This window comes from Lethenteron reissneri, chromosome 3, assembly GCF_015708825.2.
Source record: "Lethenteron reissneri isolate LAM-NWPU_2019-01 chromosome 3, ASM1570882v1, whole genome shotgun sequence".
NCBI classification, from domain to species: Eukaryota; Metazoa; Chordata; class Hyperoartia; order Petromyzontiformes; family Petromyzontidae; genus Lethenteron; species Lethenteron reissneri.
The window spans coordinates 4,945,370-4,962,690 of NC_083781.1; the positions used below are offsets into that span (position 1 = coordinate 4,945,370).

A 17,321-nucleotide genomic window follows, 5' to 3' on the forward strand; every position below is an offset into this window, starting at 1 on the left:
AACGGTACAAAATGTAAAAAATATATTACGACGAAGTAATGTATCTATGTATGTTGAACTTCTTTCGCACCGTACACAGCCAACCATAAACATAAAATACTTGTGCAAAGTTTAAATACGAAACCGAAATAAAAGTTTTAAAAATTAAATACAAATTGTCAGCACGTGTCTTCATTGACCATTTCCGATACATATATATATTACATCACTCATTTAAACAATATCGTTATTTAAGGCTTGTGTATGCGATGTTATGAACAACATAACATACACGTGTAAAAGTTAAGCAAAACCGATCAGCGTTTGAGAACATTACAGTATACGTGGTATTGTCTAATTCTTAAACACATCAGTATATTGAGAATTGTACCGTTAATTACTAGCAACGGGGGCCTCTGTATTTACCGCACTGAATACGAATTCCCCATGACTCTACTCAAAGTGGCATATTGCTACAGACGTCAAAGTGCGCTCGCCCACGTGGTTCATTGCCACGTATACATCATCCCAAGGGTGATATTTAGTCTCCGATCTGAATTTTAGATTGTGCGGCAGGGAGTTGATTGGCAGGATTGTCCGACATTTCGCTCCCAATGCGCTGGAACACTGGTGGGAGCTACTGTGCATAAACTGAATTCGCCCTAAGCACAAAAACAATGAAACGCCGGACAGCGCGCCGAACAACTGCGTGGTACAAGCCGAAAAGGCGTTGACCAGCCATACACAAGCACAACCGTGAACACCTACACAGTGGTAATATATTCCTCATGTGCTAAAGTCACTGCTCTCTGAATTTACCCCCTCTGCAAAATGTGACTGACAGAATAAGTCTCTTGAAGTGAGAAAAGTCAATCGTAGATGTCTCCACATTCTCACAGGCCAATTTCCGTGTCAAAAAATCATGTCTCACATTTAATTCACTCAGGAAAGTTTGACAGAGTCTGACTTTTTCCGGAGGGCCCTGCGAAATGTCCGCAGTGGTGGGACGATGATTATTGACGTGTACACATTCCCAAGTGAGTAATTTTGCGGGGACTTTACTTTTTACTTGGCGAATTTGAACCGTGACGCCGACACACGATGGCCTTACTCTTGAAGCAGATGGCACGTGATATTTTTTTCAAGTCGTAAATACACAACGCAGTCAATTATTAGGGTGGCTGCCGAAATCAAACTGTGGAATACCTTTGCAACGAGAGACGAGCGCGGTACTGCCGTGCCGCGTCCCCCCCCCCCCCCCCCCCCCATGACTCTCTCTGCGTTCAAGAGGAGAGAATGAGGCTGCCACCCACTCATCAGGCTCAGTAAAACGCCAGGCTAGGTGCGAAAACTGCGGGGTATAGGTGACTACGGTGATGAAATGATTTAACCGTCAATTTGGCCTCCAGCGCAAGCCTCTCGACGGCGGCGAAGCTGGTTTGCTGATGAGAATTTCTTCTACAGCCAGTGCAATGGAAAGTTGCATTTAAGTAGGGCGATAACAATCGCGGGTGAAGCATTGGGGATTTGCCCCATGCTGTTATAGTCAAATCTATACACTGTAATACTGTATACTGCAGTATGCAATGCCTTACTAGACTGCATGTTTGCAGAGAGTGCGTATACATATGAAATGAAGATGAGGATAAAAGGATGAGCTATACGTAACTGCACACGTGAGTGGACGATGGCACAATAACATGAGGACCCTTCGATTTAGCAATGGCTACTGAAGAAATGGCTGAGGATGTGCAATTATACAACACGATTTGGATTTATAAAGTGTCTGCGTGCAAAAACTGTATCTCATGATGCGGTGGTGGCTATCCATATGGTCTGTAACCCAGCACTTGTGGAGGCAGTGAGGGAGGGTTGGTGGATCGCACAAATGTTGTGATACTATCTTCCCGTGGGCATCAAAGAGGTGCCATACCCCGGCTCACCAGGAGAAGGCAGTACAGCAAGTGGACTAATCACCATCTGTTTGCATTTGTGCGGGGATAGAGCGTTGCTCCCTGCCGTACCCTGGCTCACCAGGAGAAGGCAGTACAGCAAGTGGACTAATCACCATCTGTTTACATTTGTGCGGGGATAGAGCGTTGCCCCCTCGCATGCATGGGTTTCTCCAGGTGCTTCAATTTCCTCCCACGTGTATCATAAACACTCAATCATTGGCTGAAAACAACTTAAAATACAACTCAGTGTGACTTTCCTGGACAATTAAGTAAATGATCAAAAATCAGAATTAAAGTATATTTAAATGGAACGACATGTGAATAAAATATTAAGGAACATTTTCTTTGAGTATTTTTCTTCTTTCTTACAGTGCAGAGAGAAAGGAGAGGAATTGACATTCACTTTCAGAGACCTACTGAAGCAACCTCTCTGCAGAACGACGTTGGTTCCCATTTAAGTAAACCGTAACCTCATGATTGAGTTGCATGCACTATACATGTCACTTCACTGCAAACATTTCTCAATCGCGTAACTGTGCTCCGATAGGATTTAAGGGCAAATAAAAGTCCAAGTTATTTTCTCTGTACGAGAGTATGGCTGTTCTAATTTGAGCCTTGAACTTCTGATGGAAATGCCCCATTCACAACTAAATTGGTTGTCATTTTATAAACAGACTTACACATCAAGACGCTATTGCGCATTGTGTCCGCGAATAAAACAATCTCCGTGCTTTCGCTCTCTTCAGTAGCAGAAACGTTCTCGCCTCGGACTTTGTTCGACGCGCCCCGTTTGGAACGACGCCGTCACACATCGGACACGGCCACTTGTTGGCGACAGAGGCATTGGTGGCCAATTCATTGTGAGCCAACAAGATACAGGGTGTTCATAATCATCGTTTTTGGGTTTAGATCACGTTATTTATAAATGTGTCGTAACCCTCCACCGCCCGACACGGCCAATCAGTAAAAAAGTGTCACGTTGACAAAGGACAAATAGTTCACTGCTTTAGCCCACCGGTGTGTTGAAGCGTGAAACCACAACATTTACAATTTGAGTACGACGTTTCGCTGGTAATTGCATCCAGCATCATCGGGCAATTCGCCAGAATGCTTCAAAATGTTTTAAACACTTACATGGGACTATCGTTATGAATGGAAAAAGAACAGATGATACACTGTCACGTGATAACAAATGTATGTTCGCCATCATTGTCAACACGTGCCTGAAATCTTCTCCAGCTGGTCTCCAGAGCCCGGAGGTACATTTCTTGTGGTATAGTTGCAAATTCTAGGGAGTGTTAAAATTTTTTTGAAGCACCCTGTACATCACCAGTCAGCTCTCTGTAACCGCTTGTGCCAACTAAGCGAGCAAGTGGGAAAGCCCGATGTAATTTAATTGAAGTGCCCCTTTTTTATAAATCAGGTGAGGACCCATTGAGAGTCTACATTATTTTTGTAATCACTGATATTAATAAGCTTGTGTGCTACCCATCTTTATACAATTCAGTTTTTAGAGGTATATTTAATTGGTATTGCAATTAAAGGCCGAGGCTGCCATATTCTGGAATTTAATTCCTACTTTGTCTACATACAACATAATACTGCATGTTTTTTTTGTTGCATTTTACCATATCAACTGCGATGCATCGATATCATCAAGATCCCAGAAGCTAAGCTGCTTTGAGCCACAATCAAGCTCGGACAGCCGACCACCGTTTGTAACAGTCACTGAAGGCTGCGGGGGCTTTGTTGTGGGTAGCATATGCCGGTGCAAAAAAAAAATGTTGTCGTACCGTACTTTCTACGCTCCCTGCCTTTGGCCACGAGCATGGCGAAGTATGGTAAGAAGAAAAAAAATCCCCATGGGCCACTCGGAGTGGGGAGCCTCTCGTCCAGCAGCTGACGAACACAGGGATGTGCAGGCACATGCGGCCCTTCAAACGTTCACGTGCGTGACGTGTTAACCGAGCAAAAAAATGTGCGCATGACAACCAAATGACACTCTTCATCCTCTGTTGTAATGTCTCTGACACGTCCTGTCCCTGCTGGCCTGAACACCCGAGGCAGAGCAGGGCTACAGAGCCGGGCTGCAGAAGAGAGATATTGGCAGACAAAAGGGCTCGCAATTGGGTGGCTGAGTCGGTCGTGCCAGATGGGAGACACCGGCCAGGGCACCGTGGGCCGGGGCGTTCACTTGGCAGCAGGGTCTGACTTCGCACCTGCAAGCGCAGGCGGCAAGGCACGGGGCAACAAGTGAGACACGGGGACAACGAACAGCGATGGAGCGCACATTCAAAGTCCAAAACGCTTACGCGACGCTCGATGGCGTTGGAAGAAGGTTCTTGGCGAGACGGACGTGAAATATTAAGAGGGGCGTTTTCTCTCCGCACGAGTCACGTTTGGCATTCCATAAGAAGGGCTGGATTGACTCTCCACTGAATGGTCAAAGATGACTTGTGTTCTCGAAATTATTAACCGGCACGTAAAGCGGCAACAAAAATTTAAGTTTGAATGTTCTAATATGCTGGCTGGATAATAAAAAAAATAGTTTTACTTCAAGACCAGTGATGTAATATGAAGTAAAGAATTCCATGAAACATTTAATATTATAAATCCATGTGAAAAAACAAACAAACGTAAAATTCAGCAATGGAACATTTCTGACAAAAATCTAACTCAGCAGCCAATGTGAAAAAAAGGAGAAAAACCCTATCATTAGCCAATATGAAGCCCACTTTAACACCAATTAAAAGACCTGCTTCTCATCCAAGACAAACCTATATTTATGGGTAAGATAAATGGACATTTAAAAAAAAAGTTATTTTGAACATCTGTTTATAATTTGTAGACAAAAAGTTTAAGGTTGTGGCATCATTGGAGATTAAATTTGGCCAGGTGGCTCAGTGACCGAATCCTGCGTTGAGAGCGCTGAGCTGGAACTGCTAAGATCCAGGAGTTCAGAAGCAAACCCCCTCACCTCCCCGCCCCCCGCGATTAAACTGGGTTCTCAAGTGTAGCGAGTTTATGGTCTCAGCTTGGTCAGCAAAGGTCTCACGAAAAAAAACAACAACCGTTAAATATAACACGCGTAGGTTTTCACGGTTGTGCCACTACATAGCTCTCCCATGTGTTTTCGGGTTGTGCCGTGTGTACTTCCGCACGCTGCCCGACGTTTTGCTCCACGTGCTGGGAGGTCCAGGAGAAGCTAAATGCCAATGTCGAGGTCTGTGCTAGTCAGGACGAGAGGGCTTCGGGAGAGATTTCGTGCAGTGTTTCTGTTCCTCCTCCGTTGAAGGGTTGCAGACTAGGGTGGTTCGCTATGTGGTCCGTAGCTTGGGTTGCGTGGCCACAACCGCACTGCCGTGGCTATGTCTTTAATTTTACATTTATCAAGGAGAGGTGAGCATCGGCCTGCCGATGCTCTGATGCAGTTGATGGTTACACAGTGTCTTCGAGAAATGTCAAAGGCAGGAGGTGCGATCAGTCATCAATCAATTAACACATTTTTATTTATTGTGCCAATATCGCCCTCAATAGAGTAGGTATCAGTGCACCATTACAGCAGAACCGGGAGCGGTACAGGGGACATGGAGTAACAAGAATGGAAGAGAAATCTGTCATGACCTCAGCGGCCAACATTAACTGAACAAAGTAAACTGCAACCGTGTGCAACGAATAGCATAATAAAAACGAGTACTAAATAAAAAGATAACACGTAAAGAATTGGCTTTGCATCTCACGTTTGCATCTCAAACACGTTTGAAGGGCACCCCCCACCTCACCCCCACTTGGCAGCTATCAATATGCGGCACGGGGCTCTGACTCAGCAACCCAACCTGACAAACGAGCAGCATAAGCCTGCCAGTAGAGGGGCGATGATCGCCGACACATATGTATGTTGAACTTCTTTCGCACCATACACAGCCAACAGTGATAATCGGAGGTGCGGGGATGGACATAAACCAAACAAAAAGAGCAGTTCTAAAGAAATTAGTGTTCAATCTAAATGTAAAATGCATAGCTCCAGTGGCTTCCTAATATCGGAAGGCAGAGCGTTCCAGACGGCCGCAGAATCGCATGTAAAAGCGCACGATACGGTGACCGTCGTTGTTCGATGGTTAGCCAAAAGCCGCTGCTGCAAGGATGACCGGTTGTTCGTGTGATGGTTTATGCTCCTTGATGAGCTCAGCAATGTATTGTGGTTCATTTGTGGCGAGTGCTTTGCGTGTATAATGAGTGCGACCTTATAATGATGATGGTGAACTTCCCCTTTACCTTGTGATGTTGCGGAACACCTTTTTGTCATCACGGTCAATGCACAAGGAGAAGTTGGAGCCCCCTGCTGCCGTCAACTGAACCTTGTCCACCCTCACTTCCAAAGCATTCAGTTGCTGTAGAGACAAAGGCCCACATGCATCGGCGCAGTTGCACAGTCATAGGCTCTCAACGGCACCGTATCCTCTGTATTATGACATGTTAGACACAGCTCAAAAACGTGTTCCCGGTGTCAACAATGTTATGCAAGTCTGCCCACAAATACAGTTACCGGGTGAGAAGATTTCCTACCTCCCCCACCCCCTCCTCCTAGCCCTACCTAAAATGTTACTTTAAAATACAAGGGGGTAAAAAAATGTGCGTATAATTTGGAGAATATACGGTAGTTGTTATTGTTAGTCTGTGTTAATAATGAACGTTTATTTTGTGAGCGTGACATAAAATCAGCACAAGTGATGCATACATATATCCGCTGCCTACGAGTGAATCGTGTCAAGTGAGATTTTTTTTTTTACCTAACCACCATCAATTGTGTGACAGAATAAATTAAAAAGATAATAAAAAGTTATTTTGGATGACTAATACACGGCCCTTTAGTCAGGCCACCGCTGGATGAAAGTCATTGTACATCCGTCCACCTTTGCCTACAGGAGGCAAAGGTGAAGTTCTTTAGCCAATTTCCCATGGTGCACACATGCATTCAAGGCTCGTAGAGAAAAGACAAACTTTTGCCCCATTTATACATTTCACCTTAACAATGCAGACACTGGATACCTGCGTAGGCTTTGGCGGCTCTGCTCTATTGCGCTCCGACATGGATTCCGTTTGTGCCACACGCCACTCGGCACGGTGTTCCGACGTGTCGCCACACACACGGTCGTCTCGTGGAGACCCTGCTTCCTGCGAGCGTCTTTTCACTTCCTGAAGTGGCTCCCAGCACGTGGAGCGAAACGTCGGACATCGTGCCGAGCGACACGTGGTGGGACCCGAAAGCACGTCTAAAGAGAGCTACGAATACTCGGTATTGCCATGGCTTCCGCGACGTTTTTGTTGTACCTGGTTGTAAGCAGATTTTCCCTTGGATCCTTGCGACCTCCGCACGACTTCCAACAAAGTGAGGTTGAGTGTGCCCATGCCAGCGTCTGCAAATGCGAACACAAGTCTCACGTTAACCAACGTCAAGTTGAGTCATTTATATCAAACCCTTTGTCATTCGTTTCGTCAGCGATGTCTCAAACTGTTTCATCGGCATCCATGCACAGAGTCCTGCACCGCACCTCTTATCATGGTAAAGGAGCAGCTCTATAACTGCTTGCTCACGCCACTGCTGCTGCTGAACGGGCCTCTACTGGAGGGATGGTATTTGGCCTACTCTTCCACGCTGGCCAGACATCTTGGAAGGGGTGACCGTGCGCACACTTCACACCACCACGCGTGGGTCTGCCGATCGAATATCTGCGGTGTAACCTTTTGTACTGCTGAGTGGACGGGCTATGGGGATTGACATCCAGGTTCAGTTGAACGTTTTTCTCGTGTACGCCCCAGGCTCTGGAACTTTCTCCCACGAGTTACCAGGACCTCCGATCCTGTGGGCATTTGTAATGCCCCGTCTTAAAGCTTATCTTCACACTTCCATTCATTCAACTTTTAGTGAATTCAGCAAATCGTTTTCTTAGCATTTTCTTTTACAATTCTGTCCTGTCTCAGTTGTTAATTTCACGAGTTATTTTGATGCTGAGTGTCTGCTGCTGTGTCCTGTTGAAGGAGGAAGTTGTATATTGGTGAGAAACTCACCTTGTACAGCATCTGGTTGGCACAAATATGGATTTATTTACTAGATGAATTATGTACAGAATCAAGGTTTAGAGATGGAATATTTGCGTTGGCCTGTGGGTCACCAGCCCAACATAAATTGCCACGTTACGCAAGAGGTCACGATGCAAACCCATGACCTCAGCGATATCAACTCTACACTGACGATTTGATAAAACGCTAATACAATGGAATGAAATATGGATTTACATTGCGTCTAAATGCAATTGCTCCTGAAAGATGCTTTCTAGGAACATTGGGCATATTTATTCTTCAGGGAGAGGGCACGCAGTCATATGTAAAGGAAAAAAAATAGTTGTTGTGCCTGGGACTTGAACAGGGGCAGGAAATCCACAGCACAGATGGCAGAGGTGAAAGGAAGTATAACAAAGCTAACTCTCCCCAAAATATGCTCAGCTAATGTAGAAGTGCTCTTTGGTTCTTTCGGTAAAGTCACGTATAATAAATAAATAAATAGAATCATAGCATGCGACGTTTCGATTGCAACACAAGCAATCATCATCAGGTACAAATGAAAGAGAAAACAAACCTAGTAAACTTAGAAATATAATGCAATACAACACAGAGAGTCGGCTAACACAACAGTCAACACCCTACCTGGTTGATTACGTTCTTACAAAGATTTCTAAATTTGAGAGAGAGACAAAACACAGACACGGAGACGCATAGACAGACACGTAAGCAGTGTCTCCGTGTCTGTGTTTTGTCTCTCTCTCAAATTTAGAAATCTTTGGAAGAACGTAATCAACCAGGTAGGGTGTTGACTGTTATGTTAGCCGACTCTCTGTGTTGCATTGCATTATCTTTCTAAGTTTACTAGGTTCCATATTCTTGGTTATTTCGGTAAAGTCACGTAGAAGGGAAACTTTACCGAAAGAACCAAGAATATGAATCAAAATTTTGATTTAAAGCTTTCGTGACTGCAGGGATTCATATTCTTGGTTCTTTCGGTAAAGTCACATAGAAGGGAAAAAATTAAATAATAAAAATATAAAACAATAAAATACTCACGACGTTTCGACTGCAACACAAGCAATCATCGTCAGGTGTGAAAAGTTTAGAAAGAAACCGCCACTTTTTTCAAATTTTCTTGCTGTGGATTTCACACCTGATGATAATTGCTTGTGTTGCAGTCGAAACGTCGTGATAATTTTTTATCGTTTTATATTTTTATTATTGCCCTTATGCGTGACTTTACTAAGTTTGTTTTCTCTTTCATTTGTACCTGATGATGATTGCTTGTGTTGCAATGGAAACGTCGCATGCTATTATTTTTATTTCTACGTGACTTTACCGAAATAACCAAAGAGTAATTCCTGCAGTCACGAAAGCTCAAAATCAAGTTTTAATGTAGAAGTGTTTGGCCACGAGCTTAGAGTGCAGTATATGGAGAGGAACTTCACATTGATGTTTCGCTGTACGACATGTTATCTCTCTCGCCTGGTACGCAAGAGGCCGTGAGTTCAATCCTGAACCTGACGATGCCTAATTCTAGATTTGAAGCTTTTGTGACTGCAAGGATTCATACTCTTTTTTTTCGGTAAAGTCACGTAGGTTAAAAGAAAACAAATAAATTAAATCACGACGATTCGGAGGCAACACAAGCTTCCGTCTTCAGGTGAAACCGTCACAGCAAAATTGCTGTATCAAGTAAAGAAAAGTCCCAAGAGACACAACCTTATATACTAGTTAAGGGGGGAGGAGCCCGGATAGGCCCGGGAGAGGAGTTGTTGTGAGATGGTCAGTACGGCTGCTGGAACTGAGCCTTTGTAATGTCTGTTGTATATTTGGAGTTTGAGTGTTCTCTCCCCGTGGTGATCACTTTGATTATTATCCAGCTCCTCCGCGTTTGCCCTCCACATTTAGAAACGTGCGTTTCGGATTATTTGGCTGCTATACATTGCCACGCCTAATGACGAACTATCATGTGTGGTCATGTCGCCTCTGAAAAGGTGTTAACATCTCAATTGGGCTTTTCCTGGTCAATACAACATTATTATCGTCGAATTATGACAGTGGCCAAAATGTATGTCTGGACATGCGTTTAAGTACTTTTCAGCTGCTCTGTTGCATTGCACATTAACTTCTTACTTGTCAGATTTGAAGAACCCCCCCGCCCCCCCCCCCCCCCCCCCCCCCCCCACGTAATCCATACAATGCGAGGTTATAATTACGCTTATTCACACACAGAGCAAGGGATGATCGAGCTTAGCCACACGCTCAATCGGAATTTCAAAATGGGTTTTCGTCCTTAAAAGTGCTCCAGGATATCGAACGGGAGGACAACTGTGATATGATGAACTTGTTTGGCACCGTACGTAGCCGACCGTATAGCAGTACGATGAAATTAATGCTGTAAATCATTGTGGCGTTAATGATTTCATGCAAATAATATAATAATTCGAAGCTCTTTGTCAATCCACTGTTGGATGAAGGCCTCCCCATGATGTATCACCCATGGGGGTTGTTTTGACCAGTCTTCACCATGCTGGCCAAGTGGAGGTTGCATTTGGTGAGTGGGGTGGCCAGGGGCCGGTTCAAACATCACTCACCGTTGATGTTAGCCACGACCAGAATGCAAATGCAGGTGGCTAGATTTACAAGCGGAGTAACGATAAATCAGATACATTGTTTGGCGATATTGCGTTATTAAGTTCTAGAAATAACATCACTGCACCTTCACTCCCCCCCACCAATTTTTTTAAAATCTTACACAACCTGAATGAACGTGGTTCTCAGACGATGTATTATTATTTTTTTAAATCTATCGTTGGCATTTTTCATTGAGATTCAAACAAAATGCCCATTTACACACAAAGGCCCTCTTCAGAATCATCCCCACAGGAGCCAATCATGTTGGTTATATATATATATATGAAGCAACGCTATTTCCATAACGTTTGACATTTTAAAGTTGTATAGCATTTGGATAAAATTTTTTTATAAGTGTGCCAACCTATTTCATGGCGAAGGGTGAGAAGTGACATTCAAGAAATGTTAAAAGCCAAGGGAGACGATGACATTATATGTATTGTTGTTGGCGCAATTACACAGAAAAACTTTTGTTAAATCTGCATTTTGCCGACCATGCCATATACACTGGTTCCTCCTGCGAAAGCGTTGAGGCTCAGTCAGACTTATAGTGTTATTACAATAAGTAGGATTTCATTCATTCTAGATTTGAAGTTTTCGTGACTGCAAGGATCCATATTCTTTGGTTCTTTCGGTAAAGTCACGTAGGTGAAAAAAAAAAATCACGACGTTTCGATTGCAACACAAGCAATCATCATCAGGTGTGACAACCACAGCAAGAACATCTTTCAACCACAGCAATTTTTTTTTACAAATTTTCTTGCTGTGGTTGTCACACCTGATGATGATTGCTTGTGTTGCAATCGAAACGTCGTGATTTATTTTTATTCATTATATATATTTTTCTTTTATTAAATTTTTTCACTGACGTGACTTTACCGAAAGAACCAAAGAATAGGATTTAATTCAAAATTAATTCTGTGAAAGCGTCAACTGAGGCTCCAGAGTTGTGACGAAGAATGTAAACGTGAACACGCATTCACGACCGTAGCTCACGATAAACACTGGACTTCTGCGAAAAATTGCTTGACAGCTCATCGGACTCCTCCAGTGTAAATAAATATTCTGATTCTCTTGCGATTCTGATTGTTTTGCAGGACGGCAGTTGAAACAACGGTGCAAATTTCTCAAATCCCACCCGGGCCTCTGTCCAACCAGCGGTGTATTAATGGGTCACCGCGGTTATTCAATCGGCAGGTCAAGTGTGGTGGGGTTGAAGCGTCGGTACTTCGACCTCTTCCAAGACGTCTGGCCAGAATAGAAAAGTAGGCCAAACGCCGCCCCCCCCCCCCTCTAGACGGGCTCTCTAGATTTTGCTTTAAGCGGAGGCACTTCCACCAGAAGTGACATGAAATATAAATTGTAAATTTGAACCATTCTTTTTAACATTTTACAATGCATTTGCTTACCCCCTTCGTCAAAAAGCTTCTGGGATAATGGCCAATTCCTTTTAGTATGTTTCCCAAGTGAATGCTGCAGCTCCTCGCAAATAGGTTAGCAGCCTACTTGCTGCACTGCAATTCGGTAAGCACGGTTGACTATGTATTGTGCGAAAAACGTTCGATATACATACCCACTGTCTCTACAGATGTTGTGTACAGGATACTCAGTATGATCACCCAGAGTTGGTGGACCTATAGGGGTATGATACCCACGCCTGACCACGCATCTTATATGGAACAGGATTAGTTGAAACGTCACAGAATAGAGCAGGGAGAATGAGAGAGAGAAAGGCTGAGAGCCTGGTGAGAAGCGTTATAAATCTCTATCCACAAACAGGTCCTAGCAACACATATAATTCTGTAGTCAGTGGGGGCTTGCGATAATGGAACAAACATTTCATATTTAACAGACTGTGATATTGCAATCGACCCAACAGGACAAAAAAACAACCCAATATAATGTAACACTGAACTACATTATATAACAGCCGATGGTTAATACGACTGCACAGCTCTTGACGGTCGTGCTGCACGGCTCTATAATTTGTTGTTCGTGTTGTATGGAGCGTTTTGTTGGGCACGGCATCCGGCGGGTTAGTAATGACGAAACTTGCTGCGAAACGTCAGACTTCGTGCCGAACAAAACGCGGCGACAACCTGAACATGCGTAAGAAAGCCGACGGTTAAAATCGGTCAGCCACCGCACAACCAATCGATGTTCATTTGTGGCACGGAAAGTCCCATTTAGCTAGTTAGCCAAGCTAGTTTGCAAGGGAGATCCGTGGCGCTCTCTGCACTAAACAACAACGTTGGAGTGATCCGTACGGAGGAACGGGCAACAACGAAACAACACATCAGTGGCACAAGCAAAAGTAGTGTTTCATGAACAACGGTTAACAGTGAAAACCAAATTTTGATTTAAAGTTTTCGTGACTGCAGGGATTCATATTCTTGGTTCTTTCGGTAAAGTCACGTAGAAGGGAAATAATAAAATAATGTTTATTTTTATTATAATTTTTATTTTATTATTTCCCTTCGACGTGACTTTCCCGAAAGAACCAAGAATAGTGAAAACCAAGTAAATAAAAGGCATATTGCACCAAAAAAAAAGAGGTGCAATGACGTAATGAACGTTTGGAAAGGAGCTCGCACGGGGCAGTAAAAGTGGGTGGGCCTGCAGGGGAACGCGAACACACGCCGCATTCTCCTCACCTCTGTCGGCATTTTGTACGATCCTGACCGAGGTACAGGTCTTCTCCATGGTGTGCCAATGAATACGCTTGCTCAGACTCGTCTGGGAATGATAACAATACCGCAGGGGCGTCAATCTCGCAGCCCAGTCTGTATTCCACGCATGGCACACCACGCACAGGATAAACTAGAACTAAAAATTATATTTTATTTTACCAGGTAAGGCCCACTGAGCATTATAGCTCTTTCTCAGAAGCGACCTGGCCACAAATGATCGCCGAATAAAGTGGCTTATCATATTGAAAATGTACTGCAGCCAAATACCCTAAAAGCATGTTTTTCTAAATGTGGAGAGAAAAAGCAGAGGACCCGGAGAAAAATCCACACAATCACGGGGAGAAAATGGTGTTGCTAGGCACGTGGGGAACATTCCACAGCTCCTATGGTTTTGGGCGCCAGTCTATAACTACATTGAGCATCGCCCACATAAACGATTGCATTTAATTGTTACGGGGTAGAATGAAAAATCCAAGAGAGTAACTGAATTGCTCCAAGCCAGGAATTTGTCCTTACCTTGCAGTAGGCGATTTGCAGGTGGACGGGGACAGCTTCCCTGTCACCTTCGATCCCAAATCGCTTCTGAGCCGACCCTGCGTGTAGACAACCGTGAGCGTGTCGTGTTAGCAGCACGGCAAATGTGGAATGGAAGCAATTACATTACGCAATATGAGCATTTACATGACGGGCGCCGCCATCTTTTAATGGCCCGTATCGATCGCTTGCCACGCATCAATCAAACCAAGCGATTCAGAGAGCTGCAATGAGGGGATGATGTTGTACTGTACAGTCATTGGTGACCAGACTTCGATGGTCAATTCACCGTTTAGTCACTGGCGGTGGCTGAAACTCAGATTCAAACCCAGGGACCTCGGGCGTGTCGGCTCAGTGACCTGACCCTTGGGGCGCGGGGGTCGGGGCACAGCCACGTTGTGGAGGCTAGGGGGTGTGCGTGATGAGAGAAATGGTGCCCGGTGGTGAGAGTAATGAGATTGTAGACATGGTCCACCCCCCCCCCCCCCCACTTCACCACGGAATATAAGAGGAGTTCTACTGCACTATAATCGTATCAAATAGAGGGTGCTTCAAATTTTTTTTAACAATTATAATAGGACTATTGTATTTAATGGAAAAAGAACGGATAATGCACTGTAACATGATAACAAATGTATGTTAATAGCTTCAAAAAGTAAAAAAAAAAGTCTCCACTTGTTTGCCATCATTGTCAACACGTGCCCTGGAACCTTCTCCAGGTGGTCTCCAGAGCCCGGAGGCACATTTCTGGTGGTAGTGTTGCAAATTCTCAGAAGTGTTAAAACATTTTTGAAGCACCCTGTATATGCAACTACTGGCGATATCGACTCAGCGCTGAGTCTACCGTTCATGTGCTATTATGCCTTTAAATATGTATGCACAGTATGTTGAACTTCTTTCGCACCGCACGTGACCGACCGCGATAATCGGAGGTGCGGGGTGGTGGGGGGGGCAACAAACTAAACCAAAAAGTAGTTTTAAAGAAAATATTTTTCAATCTAGATGTGAAAGTGCACGGTTCAGGTGGCTTCCTAAAATCGGAAGAGCGTTCCAGACGGCCGCAGAAGCGCATCCGAAAGCGCGCGATGCAGTGACCGTCTTTGTTCGATGACTATCAAATTTTATCATTATCAACATAATCAGTATTGTTAACAAAACAATTGTTGTTGTAAAAGCAATGCTGACCCAAAAATGTTGTGGCTGTCTCTTAGCCGTGCATAAACATGTCGGGGGTGTCTGGCCACGTGTCCACAACACTCCCAGTGGCTGCCCACCGTCCCCCCTCCCTACCATAGTCCCCCACCCCTTTCACTTCCAGCACTTATTACACCACCTGGGCACCCTCAGTGAATAATCACAGTGCAGTACCTGCTGCCAAGATGGCCCTGCGATCCGCCAGGAATCCCAGCTCCAATTGGCAAATGAAAACCTCCTTCTTGACGTCTCCAGAAGCCAGGGTGATCTGCAATGATGCGAGAGCGCCGGCTCAAGGACACCGACAGGCAGAGTAACGCGGTACTCCGGGTGTAAGCGCTCGCGGTTTGCGCCGCATGGCTCTCCGACGTGTTTTTTGTGGGGTTTCGTTGCGCGCTGTCCAACGTTTCTCTCCACGTCTTGGGAAGCCAGAGCTCTCAAAGATACTCATTCAGACATTGGAAAAAAACTCACGGCGCATGGATCGAAATATCGGGACATTGCGCCGTTGTGGCTGAAAACACCGAGGGGTATGAGGGGTTAAACTGTGAAGTGAATGCATGTGACAAATTTCACGACCGCCAGTAGCGGTGAGATTAATGATGAATGCCAAGAACTCTCAATTTGAAAGACTGGCTGTGATGCACGAGCCAGCCCAGTGTGGGGGCGTGAGATGGGTCCTGTCTCTGCAAAGGAGGCGATCGAACAGATCCCAGCAGGCGAGAATAAGGGGTAGCAGAGAAAGCGAGAGTACATTTTACAGAGCAGACTTCATCTCCCATTGCGGACTGGGGGTACAAGGCAATTTACTTAATATTATCAGTAAGAAGTGTGCATAGGTATTATCGTCAAAGTACATAATCTCTTCAGATGATTTTCTGCTGCTGCTGCTTCATTGGTCAGTGGTACATAAGCACAATAAAAAAACCTCAATACTCGTCAACAAACGTTGGTGGCCTTAAAAAAATTACAATATATAATCGACGCGTTTCAAATAGAATCCATGCCGATTATATACAGGTATGTTTATTTGAGACAGACAAATCTGTTGAGTAATCTCCACCGTACATTTAAAACGTTTTCAACGAGTTTAGAACAGCATTGCTCAGTGGAGAAACGCTGTAGCAGAGGGGATGGGCTACAACTGAGAACCCAAATACGAGGCGGGAATTTCAATCTGTGTCTGGAGGGTGAGATCCTTCTCTTATTTAATTTATATACGTAGGCTGTCACGACCGATATTACGGTTCATAATTGGTGTCTTTTTGGGTTTGGCCGTGTGTCGTAAACCGTCCACCACCCGACACAGCCAATAGAATAAATGAGTCGCGTGCATAAAAGGTGTCGAATTTATAACCGCTACAGCAGCACCACCACTGTTGTTATTGGAGAGGAACCCTCGCAACATCTGCACGAGGTGCAACGTTTCACTGGAGACTAAATCCAGCTCCTGTCAACAACCTGATGATGCTGGATGCATCATCGTCGTCATCCAGCGAAACATCGTTCCCATCTAATTCTTTAATTCTTTGTGAGATTCCTCTCCAAACAAACGCACTGGCGGTGCTGCTGAAGCAGTAGCAGTAATTTGGCTCGCTTGATGCACGTGACACTTTTAGTAATTGGCCGTGTCAGGTGGAGGAGGATTCATGAGGCAGGGAGGACCCACACTTTACCCCGCCACACGTGTTCTTGGTGATTGGCTAACAGCCGTGTGCCCGAATATATAGAGACGGGGGAGGAGGGGGGGGGGGGGCTTAATAAACTTGCAGCATTGCTTCGACTATCGCTCGGGGAGACGGAATAGAACCGGCAACCTCCAGATTCCTCCGGTGCGCTTACCTTCGCGTCACGGCAGCATCGAATGCAAACAAAATACCATTCACCAGAGATGCCAGAGGTTGTTGAAAGGGCTCTTTCGCGTGCAATTAAGCACACTCGTGGGCCATTATCAGAGATGCCACCAAAAAAAAGAGGAAACCGTGCATCAGACCGAGATGCGCTCGTTGTGTCTCACCTCAATCTCGTAGAGAGGGATGGGGTGAGGATGTGCCGCATGTTGGCAGTAGTAGAGGATCATGTCCATGAGCATGCTGACTTCCTTCTGGGAGTTGCTCACCTCATCCTTGGAGCTCGTCTGAAACAAATTCAGAGTTGCTTCGATTGGGATTTTGTGTTTAGTTTTCTCTCCTTTAGGAGGGGTAAAAACGGAATAGGTTTGAAAAGCACTTTGAGGTATATTTAAATGTAGAATCAGCTTTAACCATAT

At 44.7% G+C, this 17,321-nt stretch overlaps 1 protein-coding gene across 1 annotated transcript in view; it reads right to left on the bottom strand.

Moving 5' to 3' along the window:
* Positions 1-1,248: 1,248 nt before the first annotated feature.
* Positions 1,249-17,321, bottom strand: part of LOC133345362 (phosphoinositide 3-kinase regulatory subunit 5-like) — an 83,693-nt gene continuing 67,620 nt past the window's right edge. The window contains 7 exon segments of the mRNA XM_061556058.1: positions 1,249-4,153; positions 6,210-6,325; positions 7,266-7,351; positions 13,289-13,370; positions 13,841-13,917; positions 15,227-15,320; positions 17,070-17,189. Coding sequence (XP_061412042.1) covers positions 4,009-4,153; positions 6,210-6,325; positions 7,266-7,351; positions 13,289-13,370; positions 13,841-13,917; positions 15,227-15,320; positions 17,070-17,189 — 720 coding nt within the window. The 3' untranslated portion in view covers positions 1,249-4,008.